This window comes from Nymphaea colorata, chromosome 7 (genome assembly GCF_008831285.2).
Source record: "Nymphaea colorata isolate Beijing-Zhang1983 chromosome 7, ASM883128v2, whole genome shotgun sequence".
In the NCBI taxonomy this organism is placed as follows: Eukaryota; Viridiplantae; Streptophyta; class Magnoliopsida; order Nymphaeales; family Nymphaeaceae; genus Nymphaea; species Nymphaea colorata.
The window spans coordinates 12,816,618-12,835,798 of NC_045144.1; the positions used below are offsets into that span (position 1 = coordinate 12,816,618).

The window sequence follows — 19,181 nt, forward strand, 5'->3', positions numbered from 1 at the left end:
GCTGGAAGAAGTACTGGGGTTGTATTACTTGACATGTCAATGACACATTCTCATAAGCTGCTGTTCCCTCGAAGTAGCATCAGTAAGACAACTTACGAAATCCAATCTTGTTATTGGGGCAAAAGATGTCGAAATCATAAACTAGATGAACCTGCAAATGCCAAACTAGCACAGGAAGGTAAACTACCTGAACCATTGATATTAGTCTACTCATACATAAAGTCTGGTGACTGATTTATGTTCCCTTTATGTTCCCTTTGCTGTTAGTATGGTTTCTTCCTGCAGTGGTGTGGATGTCTGCTTGACTTCTTTTGTCATCTGTCCTGTGATTTGAATGGCAGTGAAATGTGATGAATTATGATTGCAACGAGCTTTCATGCTTGTGCAGACTACATGAATGGCGATGTGTTCTTTCCTTTTCTATTTGTGTTCTTCGTTAGGAATAAACTACTTTTCCTTTGTAGCTCATTTTGCCTTTCTTTTATGACAGCTTGCAGATACAAGAGTGTTAGAGCTGGAAGCTATGAGAGACCTATCAAAGTTGTGGCTTCATGTTGACATGGATGCATTCTACGCAGCAGTTGAAACTCTAGAAAATCCATCACTAAGAGACAAACCTTTGGCAGTTGGAAGTATGTCTATGATATGTACAGCAAATTATGAGGTGAAGTTTAGAGTTATGGAAAGTCAATTTATTGAATCTTGCATGCCTCTATGAAGAAATCTGGTGATTTTAAATATTTATTTTTTTTTGAAATTCTGATGAAACATGATTCCTTATATTGATGGATTGTAGTTATGTGAATCAAATTTCTGATGTTTCTAGGCTCGAAGATATGGGGTCCGTGCTGCGATGCCTGGATTTATTGCACGAAAATTGTGTCCATCATTGGTTTTTGTTCCAACAAACTTGAAGAAATATAGCCATTATAGTGATTTGACCAGAAAAGGTATCCTTTTTCCCTTTCTTTAGCCTCCTTGCTCCCCTTGGTCCTCCTCCTCCTTCCTCCTCCAACCACTATAATGCTTTACCTATCTATGTTTAGTCACCTAATTTTAATATTCTTATTGCTTTTTTTTTTTTCATGCAGTCTTCTCGAAATATGACTCGAACTTTGTTGCTGCTAGCTTGGATGAAGCATACCTTGACATCACAAGAATCTGCATAGATCAAGAAAAAAGTGGTGAAGAGGTAAGAGGTTACTCAAATCTTTTATTGATGTGCTTCTTGGTATCATATTAGTGAAAACCACACCTAGATGCACCTTTAGGCATGCATAGGCCTATATTCATAATTGTTATATATGTTGACTTAATGTGGTTTAGAGTTAGGTTAGTTCCCATGTTCAAATCCATTCAGGCTTTGGATTTAGTTTATTTGGTTATTAATGCTATTTTGGAACTGGATTTTTTTAGTTGTGGACCCAAGATCCATTTCGGATCTAAAGGACAGACCTCTTAAACAGGCCTCTTTTGTTTTGTTTAGGGCTAACTGTTGATGGAAAACTCATTTTTTCCATGTTTTCCCTTCCATGCTTGCTTTCTGGTGCTTATTCCATGGGTTAGAGCGAGAAACTATAATCACTGCATCAGATTGGTATCAAATCTTGGGTTTCTCCTCGATCTTCGTAACGATTGAAGTATTGTGGAATGATCTTGCTATTGAACAATTTTAAAAAAGGAATGGAAAATCAAACCAAAGCTTGAAAATCTTGTATTTTGCCTGATCGAATCAATGAACAAAGCTTGTGAACAATAGACTCACATAGAAGAGAGGCTGGCTCAACTGGAAAAATTGAACCAAGAAACCATAAGTCAGATGGATCGAGCTGTAGTAGCATGGTGATGCATCGAAGAATAAGGAAAACCTGCCGGTTGATGTTGAAAAAAAAAACCTGAACGGTGGCAATGCATCTTTGTAGCAACCAATTGGTTTCCAAGTTCACTGGCGCTCCTTAGTCTTGCTGGATTTCACATGGTCTCTGTCTGACGACCTCACCTCCCTAGATGCTGCTGGGCATCCTCAGCCCGCCCACAACCACTTAGGTACCCAACATCACTTTCTGCCTAACCCTACCCTCATAAATGATTCCACCACTGCTGCCACTGTTCAACACTGCAACTACCTCCACCACTGCTGTTCAACACTCTAGCGTGTCCTCACAACACGAAAATCAGCAGTCAGATGCTCGTCAGGTGGTGGAACAGGGCACATAAGAAAAGTTGGCAACCCGCTGCTGTCCGAACGACCATTATGGATGATGTCCTCCGCCATGTTGAAGCAGCTCCCTGTGGCCGCCTTTTGGTCCATGATGTGCCGCCGGCGGTCCCTTGGGGGCTCCCATTCTCTGTGTCACACCCTGTCACACCCTGACCTTTTAACACCCAAACACATTTTTTTTCTAAACATCAAACATCGAGGTGCGACTACACAACAGTTCAAAAGAGGGAGCCATGCCATTTAAAACAATGGGGCGAACTTTCATTTATATAACAATTTGAATCTTACAAAATCACACCTAAGTGTACGACAAAAATGCCCCGAACCACATAATTGATGTCTAACAAAACAAGACATCAATACTATCAAGATAAGACGCGCTGGCAGTACAAAAACAAAACCCAAAACCTCCCCAGTAGGACGTGAGTGAAGCCATCCGATCAACCTGCTGCCCCGGGTCTGTCAAAACCTGAAAAAGAAACAACTGAAGGCTTAGCCTTCGCAGTATGGCAACAAGCTAGAAAAATACCAAACCCTCTTAGATAGGGCTCAAATAAGAGAACAAATATCAAAACCATTTATCATCATGTCGTGTCAGAGCACGACACGTAAGGGCTACTCAATGGCCACAGTAACACAATTTCAATCACATGCACATCAATGACATACATTCAATCATATACATTACATTTTCACTAACTTTAGTGAATTCACAGTTCCTGTGGGTGCAACACAGGCACGTGCACACCATGGGTGGCTTACAGCCGAAAGACAACCCCTGTGGTGGCCCATAACAGTGTGGATCCATTTCATCCGTTGCAGCGGTAGAGCATTCTTCCATGGATGTGTGAATTCCAAGGAGAGATGCTCAGCCTTCCCTAGGACACCCAGGTTGGGAAGGCAGGAGCCCAACGCTCCAAGCACAACACACAACAGTACCCTGGGGCCTTGCACCGCCTGCGCTCCGAACAGGCGAGACCAGTGGCAAAAGCGGGACGTCTCCCAAACACATAGCCACATCCCACTGGCCTCTCATCTCTTATAATTCATTATTATCATTAGATTAACACATTCACAAACTGACTGGCTAGCTCATGAGGTTGGTGCACTTCACGAGTACACCCACACCTCCAATTGCCTCCACACGAGGTCTACACATAACAATTATAGTCATAGCTAGCCATCATACAATACGAGTATAACTACCCTCCAATTCAATCATGCGCATCATTGCCTGCAGCAATGTGTATGCAACAGAACAAAACATTCACATCATTCATCATATCAATCACATCTTCAAAAAAACTTAGCCAAACCACAGAGAGTAGTCTCGATCTGTGATTGGCTCGTAGCTTTCCTATGCAGTTATCATTCTAGGATGCTAATGCACATTTGGGGTCGAGGAGACACTCGACTCGATACCCCACCTCATCTGTCTTAAACAGTTATCAATTTTAGCATGCACATGCAAAGGCGTAACATTTTCAAAACAATTACTAATAGCCTTTCAAAACCCTTCATATCATATATCAATTCATGTACATGCATACACACATTCAATCTCAACACAATCAATCAATTCACATCACAAATCCTAGAATCCCATGAGCCTAGGAACACACATTCACACATTTGCCCAGGCAGGGATTTACCTGGAATGTCGCCATACCGGTCGCGCGCCCACAAAAACTTCAAAATGCCTCAAGCTTCGAAACTGGTCGCTCAAGGTCGACGGGACGTACCTGGTGTACCTGCAAACATACACAAGTGGTAAATGACTAAACTCTACACTGGTTTAGATTCACAATCAAAACAAATATAAAACAAATTCATTGAGGCACGTCATTGCCTCAAGAGGGTATCGACGGTAGTGTCGACCCGAGAAGCCCTCAAAAGGGTCTCTTCTCAACCCTAGAGGTCACCACCAAAGGCTTAAGCTTCGCACTATCGATTTAAATCGATCACTAATCTATTTCTCTCTTGCTTCCTTAGTGACGGTGTCTTCCCAACATGTACACCCTCTTCCGTTCCACACATATAACCCACGTCGACAAAGGCACTCCCAAGCGTGCGCAAGAACGGTCCTATACCACTCCACAACATCACAATCTCTACCATGCTTCCCTATTGCTTCGAAAATTAATCCATCATGCTTAAAAGAACAACATAGACATGAATCAATGCTTCTCCAACATAATCTTACACTTTCCCCAAAAGCAAGGTCGCTAACATGCATCCTAAATAATCAATTCTACCTTCTAGCATGCTCAAACAATAATTATACGCGTTCAAATAGATAATAATCAATCATTTAGGCTCGATTAGGCCTTGCTCACCGAATTCAAAAGTCTAGACTGTTGTAATCCTCTCGGCAGCCACCCCACGAGTTCAAGAGGCCCCCAAACGGCTAGAATCCCTCAATGCCGCCACCACCAACGCCTTCACTCCGTTGCTATGTGGGGAACAAATGTGTCCCTAAGCTGCACATTGACCAAAAGCCCTAAACGAGTAAAAAAAATCGACCAACAAGGGGTCTGCCATAAGAAGAAAACAGTCGGTTGTGGGGGAAAACCGGTGGAAAGGAAAGAGTGTGAAAAAGGGAAAAAACCGGCAGAGGGGAGGGAAATCGAGTGGGGCAAAAGAGGGAGATGGTGAAGAGGAGACGGATGGGACGAGGAGGGAGCGGTAGCAGAGAGGAAGAGGGAGGAATCGTGCAGTAGAGGGTGCTGACGAAGAAGGGAGAAGCTGCGTAGGAGGAAGGAGAAAAAGGCGAGGGTGAAGGGAGAAGGGAGAAGGGGGCGAGAGAAGGAGGGAGCTTACCCTCGGCTGCTGCCGTCGCCACCGCCGCCGCTGCACCGACCTCCGTCTCCTTCTTCTTCTCTGTGCTGAGCTCCGGTCGTGGGTAAGGGAGAGACGCAGAGGGGAAACGAGGGGGGAAGGGGAACGAGGAAGGGGAGAAGGGCTGCGGCGTCGGGCTCCTTACACGCATGGGGCTCGGGTCCGAGTCTGGACCCTGATCCGACCTGCAAACATCGCACGTTACACTCTGAGGGAGGCGTCGGGCCTCACTTAATGCCCTTGTGACCTAACTCACAAGAGGTGTCGCATGGGGGCTCGACGACCTCTTGGGTTGAGTATTAACTTGCTCGTCTAAACTTGATTCGAACTTGACTCATTTGTAAATGAGTCGAGCTCGAGTTCAAATGTATGCTTGATATGTTAGATGAGTTGAGTTCGAGTTGTAGGAACTCGACTTGCTTAAACTCGACTTGGCTCGACTACCTAATAAATGTTGAATTATAATGAGAAAATAATTAAAGCAGTAGCAACTAAATGAGTTAAACAAGAAAGAGACATGCTGAACATAAGCAAGTTAAACGAGTTGAGTTCGAGCTCAAGTTTTATGAGTCGAGTCGAGCTGGCCCAACTTGAGCTCGACTTTGCTCGTGTGCAGCCCTACGAGGCGCTTGCCACATCTAGATACATGATTCCTAGACCACTCAAGACAAAATCGGATCCAAATGGTAACCCTGTTTCACATTGGGCTGATCCAAAACCAGGGCCTTCATGCTATAGGTCGTAAATCGAGCTCCCTTTTTGACCCCTATCTACTGCAGGGTTTTGATTCCAGGTCCCACCTATCCTTATTGGGATCTGATGAATAGTTCAGAGCTTTAGAGGACCTAAGGTTCAACCCCTTGGGCTATCATCATATGCATCATTCCTGCCTCCATTCTCAATCTCTCTAGGGCCACCCATTTTACCCTCTACTGACCCCAATTATTGTCTTGGATCCTACCAAGCTCCACAAATTGACCCCGGACTCAGACCAACCCAGAACTCACACACTACCCCTAACCTACAAACCACACCTCATTAGGTTTGACCAGTTGTATAGCGGGAAGTCGGGCACCACCTAGACCAGTCCCTCTCTTTCAGCTGGATTGACAAGGGCCCCAGGGACACTAGTTCATTGGCCAGAACAGATGGTCAGCATATTCAGCAGCATGCTGACTGAAGGGACGACGTCAGAGTTTGCAGATTCTGGAGACGAGCATTTTGGCATCAGCTTCAAACGAGCCTTTAGTACTATTATGGTGCCAATTATGGAGTGCCTTAAGAGTATTAGCTTTGTGTGAAACCCCTATGGGCTGCAGCTGAGAGCAATGTTATAAAAGGCGTAGCGTATCGCGTATCGGTCGGGCTGACCTATACGTTGTATCGTAACGTATCGTAAACGTAGCGTAGCGTATCGTAAAATTAATTTTTTAATTTTAAAAAATATTTAAAAATCAGAAAAAATAGAGAAAAATTATTAAAAATCTGAAAAAATAAACAAAAAATCAGAAATCAAGAAAAATATATTCAAATATAAAAAAGATCATCATACATAAGGAACATTTATGTGTGTCAACAACGCATTCAAAAATTAGAAATTAGATATTCAAAATAACATAATAAGCATCCATCACAATTTTAAACTTGAAAATTTTATAGAATCTTAAGACTTAGAGTCTTAGGACTTTGAGTTTTAGGACTTATATTACATCACAATTTTATAAGTTCAAAACATATAGTTATCAACTTATCATCTTTCATGATTTAACGATAATATTCTCCGAATCGATGAATCCTTGGTTATTTTTTATGAAAATGTGCAAAATCTCTCCCTCCTACGTCTCTTGGAGTCTTTAAATACAAGAAGAGAGAGAGGGAGGAGTGTTTAAACTTTAAAAAATAAAAAATTTTGTGTTTTAACCCGTATCGTACGATACGGGGGTGTATCGCCCGTATCGTACGATACGGCCCCCGTATCGCACGTATCGTGCGATACGGCCCCCGTATCGCACGTATCGTGCGATACGTGTACGATACAGACGCGTATCGTCTTTAAACAGCGTATCGTATAGGTTTTCTTGACCTATACGATACGTATCGTACGATACGCGTCCGTATCGTATGATACGGATAACATTGGCTGAGAGGGCATTCTAGCTTATTAAAGAGAGGATGACCACTGCCCTTGTTTTAGGAACTACCAGATTTTTCATAGGTTTTCAAAGTAGAGTGTGATTTTTCCAACGTGGGTATTGTGGCTGTCTTGGGTCAGAATTGAAAACCAGTTGCATTTTCCTTTGTTTATTTTCTTCTTGTCTTTCCTTTCTTCTTTCTCCTCTTTCTTTCTTTTGACCATTCATATATTATTATATGCATGTATTCTGTTGTAATTTTTGAATACATACATATATATATATATATATATATATATATATATATATATATATATATATATATATATATATATACACGGAAAAAGTCAATGCTATCGTGTGCCAGACAGTTGCTAGATGGCTAAAATTTAAAAATATATACTAAAAAGACCATCAATCACTGCTAAAGCCACCATAAACTGTTGCTAATGTCAAATTTGTGACTATTTTTTAGTGACACTTTTTAAATTTTTAACCATCTGACAACATCTAACACATAACCACATTGAACTCCCCTATATATATGTAGATGTCACACACAACACACACACACACACATATGTCCATGTTTATTTTTGTATTAACAGACATGTTCATATACACACATAGTCTGTATACATGTCTTATGTTTTGATGCTCTAATATTAGTTATTATGCTCCATATACATTTATTTTTACCTCAATATTGTGTGTTTCACTTATTCTTTTAAATTATGTAGCTTATTTCTGTGGCCTAACTAGGCTCTTCCTTGTCCATTTGAAGGTCCGCTTGTCAGGCCTTGTTTTGGGCTTTTGATTCCATAGCTAATGACTAGCGACTAATCTCTCTCTCTCTCTCTCTCACACACACACACACACACACACACACATTATGTAGGTTCACATGTTCGTGTGCAAATACATTCTTGCCTTTCATTTTTTGTTCCATCAATTGTCTCTTAAGTTCCTTTCCTTTCTTACTGTAAACAAGATTGCTGAATTTCTGTTGCTTTTACCCTGTAATTCACAAGATTGCTCAACAGCTCAGAACTGGCATCTTTGAGGCAACAGGTCTTACTTGTAGTGCTGGTGTAGCACCAAATCGCTTGCTTGCAAAGGTTGTCCAAGATGTTCTTAGAACTCCTCAATTTGCTTCTCTATTTCAAATTCTGAAGGATAAATTTTCATGTGTACTAGTAGTTCTATATGCAATAATCTTATGAGCTTGACTATGGCCAGACAGGAGCACTGATTGGTGGGAAAGGTTTGTGTTTACTTTCTACTGTTGGTCATTATTCCCTTCGTTTCCCTACCTATTTGACTTTCAGCAAACATATGATTCAGTCCCATATATATATATGTGTATATATATATATATATGTATATATATATATATGCAGCCAGCACCCATGTGACATAGCTTCTAGCTTGCATGCAGATTGAAAATTAAATCATGGTCATAGACAAAATATACATGTTTTATGGTTTACAAGAAAGGAATAAGAATTATGCATGTATACAGTGTATGTATATATGCATGGATATAGAAGTGGTTTTTTAAGGAAATTTGGTGACAAGATTGCAAAGACATGCTTTAAGAGTCTATGGATCCTCCATGTCCTTGGGCTCATTGCCTCTGGAGTTAGGCCTTAACCTCTTAATCACGGGCATGATCCCTAAGTTGCAAATTTTCATATGAATTATGAGGACAAGAGGGATGCATTCCTGAGATATATGCCCTATTAAGTGACCTAGGTGAGCCTTAAATCCTCAAGTCTAGCTCTAATGCAGATAGAAACCTAATGTGCTGCTTGGGTGCTTTAAACACAAGAAGAAAAAGAAACAAGTGGAGCATTGGTGAAGGGAAAAAAAGAAGGTGCATCAAGAGCTTCCATACTGGAAATGGTACCAACCTATCTTCCACTTGGCTTCCATATAGAATAAGCTGATCCCCTCTTTTATCTGGACACTTGTCTACCTCGCTTGCTATCTACTTGCCATAGAGGGTAAAACTAAAGCAATTTCTAGAGGGAGACTCATTTTAAAATTTGGAAAGGGTTTCTGTTTATAACATTTGTGCTTTTAAAGTTTTTTTCTTTTACAATTTATGAAAAGTGGATTACTTCACATAGATTGGACCGATTAACCTTTTCTAGAAATTCATGCCTGTCTGTGTATTTTTCCAGGTTTGCTCAGATATCAACAAACCAAATGGTCAGTTTGTTTTGCCCAGTGACAGGGAAGCTGTCATGACATTTATATCGTCACTTCCCATACGAAAGGTAGTTTGGTTCATGGGATTCTAGAGATAACAGTGTAGCTGTATTTGGATGCATTTCTGATTTTTCTATTATGACAACAACGCTTATTTCTGACAAAGATTTGCATTAATTGTTGCCCATAACCTTGGTAATGGTCAGTATGGCTTTTTATCCGGCTTACAGCATATAGAAGCAATTGTATATCCATTGTTCTATTTTATTTTGGTTCGGTTGACCCTTAATGATTTCCAATGCACACCACAGTGGCACTTTTCAAGATTATCTATTAAAGGACAAAAAGGATTTTTTTTCCTTTGATTTCAGTTTTGTTTCCTTTCTTTGATTGAACATTGCTATCTGAGAGATTTTAGGCAGCACCACATTGCTGATGGAGCAAGTTTCTTGTCATGAAAAAAGTGCTGCAATTTGTTGCTTTCTGTCGTCAGACGTCAATGATTCTGCTATTCCCTTTCTGTTGTTTAGGCTGAGGCATAAATGAAACATGCAGCTATTTGACTAAATTTTGTAGTTGCTGGTATGGCTTAACCTATATTGATTTTATCATTTCCATCCTGTCCCGTGGATTGCAATGGTTTTTCTGTAATGTGGAAAGTTTTCAGGCATTTGAACTTACTGGGTTGTTGCTGTGAATATAATAATAATTTCATTTAAAACATTTTATGGAAAAAAATTGAAATGCAAAGAGGATCACATGAATTTTTCCTCCATTCATGTAAGAGCATTTAGTTCTATATTTTCTTGTTTGTCACCTCAAATCCTTGTCCTGTTGACCATAATTCATTCATGTCTACTGGTGAGCAACAGTAACTTTATTTTGTTCTGTTGATGAATTCATTCTTGTTTCCGTGTGTTGTAATTTAATATGTTCAGACTTGCTTGTCATGGAAGGGTCATTGAAGACTAGTACGTGCATAAATTTTACTTTATGTGGAGATATTTTATTTAACTTGAACAATTGGGGAATCATTTTCTCAGATCAGCGGCATTGGCAAGGTTACAGAACAAGTTTTAAGGCATGCCCTTGGAATCCAGACTTGTGAGGAGATGCTACGAAAGCGTGCTTTTATATTTGCTCTATTTTCTTCCCGTTCAGCAGGTTATTATGCACTATAACTTCTTTCAATTATTTTCTATTGCCTTGCATTTCCTGGTTGTGGTTTAACTTGGATTTTTGTAGATGTCCTCAACAGCACTAGTGTCTAGCTATTTTCTGCTTGTTAATCAATTTTATTATTTTGTCAAATTTTCACTTTTGAAGAGATGTGCTGTTCAATTTTGGTTTATTTTTGTCATCAGGGTTTTAGGGCATTTGCATTTCTTATGAACATGGCTAGATTTCTTGTTTGCTAAAAATATTAAGTATTGTCTTGCTGACGTATATGCTTACATGATGATTCATACTTTAGATTTAATGGCTAAATTCATGTTATGTGATTTAATCTTGAGTGCTCGATTGGGTTTAAGCCTATCTGTTGGAAGCTTGGTCTGGCCTAAAGTGGGCCTAGGCCAAGCCTGATTTTGACAGGTCAGCCATGAATATTCTACAATGAGTGGCACAAAGTATACACATGCATGTGGAGAGTGTAATGTGCGACCCTTCTTATGAGCAGGATGGGTCTGGGTTAGGATGCAGACCCGGACCCATGTTTGAAGAGTCCCGACGTCGAGAGGCCTCTCTCCCTCTCTTGCTGTTTTGGGTTTGGTGCAGAGGAACATGAGGCGGAACAAGAAGCTGCAGAAGAAGAAGCAGTAGAGGAAGTGGAGGTAGAGGACGACGATGCTAAGGTAACCCATCCTCCCTCCGATTTCTCTTTGTTTCTGCCGTCTGCTCCCTCATTGTCACCCTCTCTCTCATCTTTGTTCTCTTTGTTGCTCTCCCTCTCTCCTATGTGTCTCCCTCAACCGAGCCCACCCACTGGCTCCCCTTGGTCCCTCGCACTCTTTGCCTCTTTCGCCCTTACTCCCTCGTTCTCTGCTTACACCCTCTCATGCTCTCTCTCGTCTTCAATCTCCCTCTCTCAGATGCACACATCTTTGTTTGTCTCAGTTTCTCTTGGTCTCACACACTTCTCCCTCACTCTCGAACAATCTCTCTATTCAACCGTGCTCACTCTCTGTTTTGGCTTATCCCTCTCAACCGAATGCTCTCTCTCTCTCTGCGCTCTCTCGCTTGGCACTATCTCACGATTGAACCCATTCATCTGCTTGCTCTTCCTCTCTACTGAATTTTCTTTCTCTCATTTGAAGTGCAGTATTTTCCACTCCACCTTTATCTCGTTCATTTGTTTTTACACTCATTGGAGACTCTTGTAAATTTAGCAGCTGGAGGAATACGTTTTCTCCTGTCCAGCAAATAAGGGAATGTGGGGATGATAGTGTGGATTGCCGCTAACGATTGATGGATGGTAGAGCGTTTCGGGTGATTGCTGCAGACGACGATTATAGTTTGAGCACTGTCAAACAAGCCTAATTTTACTGACTTTTGCCCTAAGAATGTATGTATTATCTTTTTAGCATGAAGGGTTAATATTTGAAGCAGACAAGAAGCATGGCAGAGATTTTGATAATGTTGAGGAAGGTTTAGGACTATTTTAATGAACTATTGATACATGCTATTGTTGATATGAATATTGCGTCGCTTGTGGGGAAATAGTACTTATGTTGGTTTGCATGTGACATTACGATTTAAAAGGATGACAAAACATGTAAGGTATTAGGGTTTAGGCACATGCTAAGGTGCGATGAAAATGCTTGTTCATGTTGGTTTGGTTAATTTTACATTCTTATGTGTGAGCTAGTGTCGTTGTTATCGAATTGACAAAGGAGAAGCATGATTACTAGGATGACACCTCAACTAAGAAAGTAAGTTGAGAATCATATTACTGATAGGTTGAATCGAAGTCTTGGAGTTTAAATTGATTGGTCATAAGCTCAAAAAGATGAGAAAAACTTGTTTGAGGGTTCTACCGGTTGATTCTATCTTTCGGCACCTGCTTGAAACGATAACATATGACTCGAAGGTCTTACTTCATACGTAAATAAATTTTAGAGCGAAGTGAATAAAAAACTTATTACTTTAAGTTTTTGCAGGTGGACCAGGCACATTGAGCAGCAGGATCCGGAGCTCAAGGCGATTTTAGATTTTTTGTGGAGACACACGATAGTTATGGTGGCATTCCAGGCAAATCTCTGCCTAGGGCTTAATATGGAGTGTATTGTGTTTCCAAATGTGGCTTTTCAGGATCGTAGGATCCTATGATTGTGTTTTTGTCTAAATGATGTGTGATATGACATGCCTCCTTGTGGAAAGCTCAAAGCAATAAGTTTTCTGTCCACCTTGCTCTAAAACCTATTTGGGTAAGAAGTAACACCATCGAGTTATAGGTTATCGTCTCAAGAGGATGCCAAAAGGTAGAATCGGCCTAGAACCCTCTAACAAGTTTTTCCCATCTTTTCAAGGTTATGACCGATCTATTTAGACCCAAGGACTTCGATTCAACCTATTAGTAGTATGTTTTTCAACTTGCTTTATTAGTTGATGTGTTGACCCAGCAATCATGCTTTTCCATTTGTCAATTCGATGACGACGACACTAGCTCACTAATAAGAGCGTAAAATTAATCAAATCCACGTGAACTGAGCATTATTATTGCACCCTAGCGTATGTCCAAACCTTAATACTTTATACGTTTTGTCGTTATTTTAAATCATAATTTCACATGAGACCAAACATACCCACAAGCATCGCAAAATCCAATAAAATATAGCATGGGCAACCCCCTCCAAAAAGTCATAAACTTTTTCCAATGTAATAAAATCTCTACCCTGAGCCCTAAATCATTCAATCTTGAATCAAACATGCTTATACAATAATTATTCCTGCACTTAAGGAAAATATTAGACAAAATAGGCTTCATTAGGCCTCGCTCACCCTTCTTATAGAGTTCCAACTGCTATAAGCATCCTCGACAGCAAATCCAAACATTCGACCAATCACAAAAAGCCAAAGACTATATGCTGTCGTCGCCACCAACACCCCCTATTTGTTGGTATGAGGGGAAATATGTATTCCTTCAATTGCCAAATCCAAAACAACCTAAAGAGAGTGAGAACGAGCTAGAGAGAGGTCTGATGAGAGAAGAGAGCATTCGGTTGAGAGAGAAACATATTGCCATAACCCACTGGGCTCCAATTAATTATTCTTTCTTGATATTATGAGAGCAGATTCACAATAAGACACTAAGGTAGACTAACACATGAGGTTGGTTCACTTCAATAGTTTACCCATACCTCAAATCGCCCACATTAAAGGGTTACACATTAAATCAATACTCTTAGCTAAATATCATATTTTATGGTACGAAGCGTGCACTCGTGAAGTGTACCAACCTCATGAGCTAGCCAGTCATTTTGTGAATGTGCTATTATAATGATAATAATGAAAAAATTAAGATATGAGAGGCCAGTGGGATGTGGCTATGTGTTTGGGAGACGTCTCAGATATGAGAGGCCAGTGGGATGTGGCTATGTGTTTGGGAGACGTCTCGCTTTCGCCATTGGTCTCGCCTGTTCGGAGTGCAGGCGGTGCAAGGCCCCAGGGTACTGTTGTGTGATGTGCTTGGAGCGTTGGGCTCCCGCCTTCCCAACCGGGGTGTCCTAGGGAAGGCTGACTATCTCTCATTGGAATTCACACATCCATGGATGAGTGCTCTACCGCTGCAGAGGGTGAATGGATCCATACTGTTCTGGGCCACCACGGGGGTTGTCTCTCGGCTATGGGCCACCCGCGGTGTGCACGTGCCTGTGTTTGCACCCACAGGAACAGTCAATTCACTGAAGTATATGAATGAAAAGTATATGAATGAAATGCTCCTGATTGATATGCATGTGAATGATATGAATGAAATGACATGTTTATTCGTGCCTTGCATGTGAATTGAAAACATGTTACTATGGCCATTGAGTGGCCTTTACATGTCGTAGTCTATGTGAGGGGCCTTCTTGGCAAATGATGTGACTATGCCCTGACACGACATGATGATGATTTGTTTTATGATTGTATTATCTCATATTTGAGAAGCTCAAAATGCACTCTACCTCTTCAATCCATTCCTTTGTCGTGTTTGAGCTACTGTCTCCAGTAAAGACAGGCGGTTGCATCAACATGAACTGCTTAAATGGCACCGAAGTCACCTTCTCCTTAGGCGGTGCAGTGGTGTCTCTTGTAGGAGATGCACGACTCCTCTAGTTACTGACCATCGACTGTACTAGGAAGGTCAGCGTCTGCAAAATCGTCAATAGTATAGTCTGTTGATTCACGGTGGGATCCGCATTGGTGGGGTTTGGGCACCTACAATAGTTTGAGCGAACGGTTGTCCTTACGTACTATCGTCCAGTGGGGTATACGCATTTGAATGGGCTGAACTTCGCTCTCTTTGTAGCTCAGTAGTCAGCCCACCTCACTTCTTACTCTTATGTTGGTACTCCATCTGTACAAGCAAGAACCCTCATTCTTAATACGGTGTATGACAACTCTTACAAGTCAAATTACAAAGATGTATCATCACAATAATCAAAACATCAATCTATCATATACTTGTATATCACAGTGAAAACCAAAATTACAATAAGAGCTCAATTGAGGAGCGTGTACCTACGCAACACAACTTCACAGATAGACTTTAGCTCACATCTAGTAGGTTTTCTCCATAGCTCTGATACCAAAGCTGTCATATCCCAACACTTTTACCCTCAAATAACTTTTTTTTTATTAAAACGTAAAACGTCGAGATGTGACGACACAACGATTAAAAAGGAGCTATGCACATCAAAATGACAATGGGGCAAACATTTCATTATAATAGCAAATTCAGTTCATTCAAAATCATTTTATATTTCATAATGATACACATGACAAAAATGCCCCAAAACCACAACATTGATGTTTAACAAAAACAAGACATCAATGAGACGAAAAGATGACGCGTTGGCATTACAATAGACCCAAAATCTCCTCAATAGGATGTGAGCGGAGCATCTGATCAACCTGCTGTCTTGGTCCACCAAAACCTGAAAAAGTAAACAATAAAAGGCTTAGCCTTCGTAGTATGACAACAAACCAGATAAATCCCTAACTCTCTAAGGTATAGACTCAAATCTGGGATATAACATATACAAAAACATAACACTATCATATCAGGATAGGAGCATGTAGTCACACAACTTGTTATAGTTGCCCCTCATATATACCACGACATGTACGGACCACTCACTGACCACAATTAACACACTTAATAGTCACATTCACTTCATGCATATTCACTTTATTCACATTTGTTTCATTTACATTAGATTCAGTGAATTGATAGCTCCTGTGGGTGTAGACACATGCATAAGCACACCATGGGCGACCTACAGTCGGAAGACAACCTCTGTGGTGTTTCGAAATGATACAGATCTGTTCATGCTGCAATGGTAGAGCAATCATCCATGGATGTGTGAATTTCAAGGAGAGTTGCTAAGGCTACCCTAAGATTCCCAAGTTGGGAGGACCGGAGCCCAACGTTTCAAGCACATCTTACAATGATATCTTGGGGCCTTGCTTCTGCACTCCGAGTAGGCAAGTCCAGTGGTGAGGGCGGACATATCCCAAACATAATGTCATAACCCATTGACCTCCCATCAATTATTCTTTATATGGTGAGGGCGGACATATCCCAAACATAATGTCATAACCCATTGACCTCCCATCAATTATTCTTTATTAACTTATCATTATGAGAACACATTCACAAAATGACCGACCAGCACACGAGTAACTTATCATTTTTTTTAAAATTAATAATACAAAATAGAAACATTTCCAAAAACAATCATAAACAATCAGTAAAATCAAGAATAATATATTCTTCATAAAACACATGTTTTACAAAATGATGGACTTATTATTGCTATAAAGTTATAGTTCATCATTCATAAACATCAAAATTTATAACAATATCAATCTAGAAAGCACAATAAGGAACATAACATAACATGACGTATATCATAATTTCATAACCATAGTTTTATAAGTCATAAGGTCTATAAGTCTATGAGATAACACATCAAAAAACAAGTTTTAAATGTTATGTATTACATCACAAGAATCTAAGATGATCATGAAATTGTGAAAATGTTCAATGTCAATACATATAAATGAAAGCACTCTCGACTTTCATTCATAATCTTCATCATCTTCATTTTCATCCTTATCTTTATGAATTTGAAGATCCTCACCAATATATCCAGCATGCTCTCATTCATTAGCAATTTCTGTTGTTTCGGCTTCAAGGTTGAAGCATTGAAGATCATCATCATCAAATATTGTAGTTGGTTATTCCTTAATTCATTGTTTCTAGATTTTCAAAGTTTTCTAAGTTGATAGGATCAAACTGAGATGTGTGCTTTCTTACTAATGTTTTTTGTAATTGTCTATATTAAATAAGAGAAAACTTGTTAATAGATAACTATATATATATATATATATAAAATCTCTGTGTGTGTGTTATAAAACAAATGTAAATATTAAGCTATATTACCTTTGTTTCAACCTCATATTACATTGAACAAAGACAAGGTCATTCAACCTTTTATTTTCGAGCCTATTCGTTATCATGTCGTAGATATGTTAGAAAACATTCCAATTCCTTTCATATCCACTAGCACTTGCATGTCTGGCGGAGGACTTTAATTGCAAAAACTTTTAGGTTTGGACAATCATGCCCAAATCTATTCCACCACAAATCTAAATAAAAATAAAACAAATCTCATGTAAAACAACAAAAAAGAATCAAAGGTAACAAATGTAAAGTAAATTAAAAATTTCTATATATTTATCTAGATGCATGGTTGTCCTAGCTCGAATGGTGGTGCTTATTCTCATGTCTTCTATACAGTTATCATATAGATCCAACTCATTGTCCACAACTTCTTGTGCTTTAGAATCTGTCACTGACACTTCAACATAATTTAACAAACCATGCGTGGCTTCTCTGTCCTTTTTAAATGTAGTAGAAAATCTAGTTGTAGGATTTAGGTAGAAAGCTGCTGCATGAAGAGGTTGATGAAGTTATCTAGTTCACCGTTTATCTATAATCTTCCATATGAGAATATATAATTTTTTCATCTCTTTCAAGTTGCCTCGAATTACCTCTTTTGCTTTATCCATAACATCATATAAGTATCCTATGGAATGCCTATCCTCGCTGTCAGCTAACTTGACTTTAACTAATAGAATACAAAACTTCCATAGTTTCACATATGATTCCCAAAATTTGTTATTAAATATAATATCCACAACTAAAAAAGATTTTCTTTTATGAGCATGTGGATATGCAGTTCATTCTTCACTAGAGAACATTTGCCTCAACGGAGTTCTTTGTTTCACTATACTCTGAACAGTCAATACATTGTGGCAAATCTAGTTTGTGCAGGTCGTATTAATTCAACTCCCTTGGTAAATTTTCTCCTCAAACTCAATGCATATGCATGATTATAGATAAATTCTGTAATCTCTTGGCATTGGCCAATAGTTCATTTCATGTCATACATCTGAGTAAGATCTTGAACCATTAGATTAACACAATGAGTGGCACATAGACTCCAATGAAATATTCTATACTTGCGAAATAACATATCCCTTGCAGCTCTATAATTTGCAGCATTATCTGCAATAAACTGTACAATGTTTGTAGGTCCAACCTCTTGTACGACATCATAAAAAACATTGAACATAATCTCAACAGTCTTAGGAACATCAGACAAATCAAGAGATTTCAAGAACATTGTACCTTTAGAGGTAATTTGATTGCTGTCTATTGGGATAGGACAGATAGGACGTCCTGTCCATCACACTACTGTCCTGTCCTCATGGACAATGATGTTCCTTGTCCACCATTTGATGATTTTAGGAACAAAATACTACGTTCCTCTTGTTCAGTGTTTGTTCTACATATGTTTGTTTTGTTTGTTCTAGTGTTGTACGTATCGTACGATACGAGCCCGTATCGTTTTGAAAATACGGTACGATACACCCCCCTATCGTAAATAGGGGGTGTATCGTTCCTGTATCGCACGATACACCTCGTATCAGTGTTGTACGATACGGGGCCGATACGTACGATACGATACGTATCTTTACAAAATACGATCGATACACGCCCCGTATCGTATGATATGGGCTGATTTAAAAAAATGGGGGCTGGAACACCCTTTTTCGAGTTTTTTTTTATAAAAACCCAGCCCTTCTTCATTTTTAACCTAGAGATTGTGCCGCCGTGGAGGGAAATTATCGATTTCCATCGTTAAATAATCGATTTTCAAAATGAAATCATCGATTAAACCATGCATTTGTGCGTGGGTGGCTGGTTCTCGTTGGGAGGAAAGAGGTTTTTTTAAATCGTGAAGATGAAAATGAAGAAGAAGATGGAGATGAGGATGAGAATGAATATGATGAAGGTTATGAATGAGGGCCGAGAGTGCTTTCATTTTATATGTATTGACATTGAACATTTTCACAATTTCATTATCATCTTATGATGTAATACTTAACATCTAAAACTTGTTTTCTAATGTGGTATCTCATAGACTTATGAACCTTATGACTTATAAATCTATGTGTTTTTTATGAAGAACATATTATTCTTGTTTTTTACTGATTTTTTATGA

At 39.5% G+C, this 19,181-nt stretch overlaps 1 protein-coding gene across 4 annotated transcripts in view; it reads left to right on the forward strand.

Annotated features, from left to right (window-relative positions):
- Window positions 1–19,181, forward strand: part of LOC116257973 (DNA polymerase kappa) — a 97,176-nt gene that overhangs the window by 20,348 nt on the left and 57,647 nt on the right. For all 4 annotated transcript variants that reach the window (XM_031635009.2, XM_031635011.2, XM_031635012.2 and 1 more), the window contains exons 3-8: window positions 491–664; window positions 827–950; window positions 1,092–1,192; window positions 8,223–8,309; window positions 9,378–9,473; window positions 10,449–10,569. In XM_031635009.2, coding sequence (XP_031490869.1) covers window positions 491–664; window positions 827–950; window positions 1,092–1,192; window positions 8,223–8,309; window positions 9,378–9,473; window positions 10,449–10,569 — 703 coding nt within the window. The remainder of the gene's footprint in view (window positions 1–490; window positions 665–826; window positions 951–1,091; window positions 1,193–8,222; window positions 8,310–9,377; window positions 9,474–10,448; window positions 10,570–19,181) is intronic.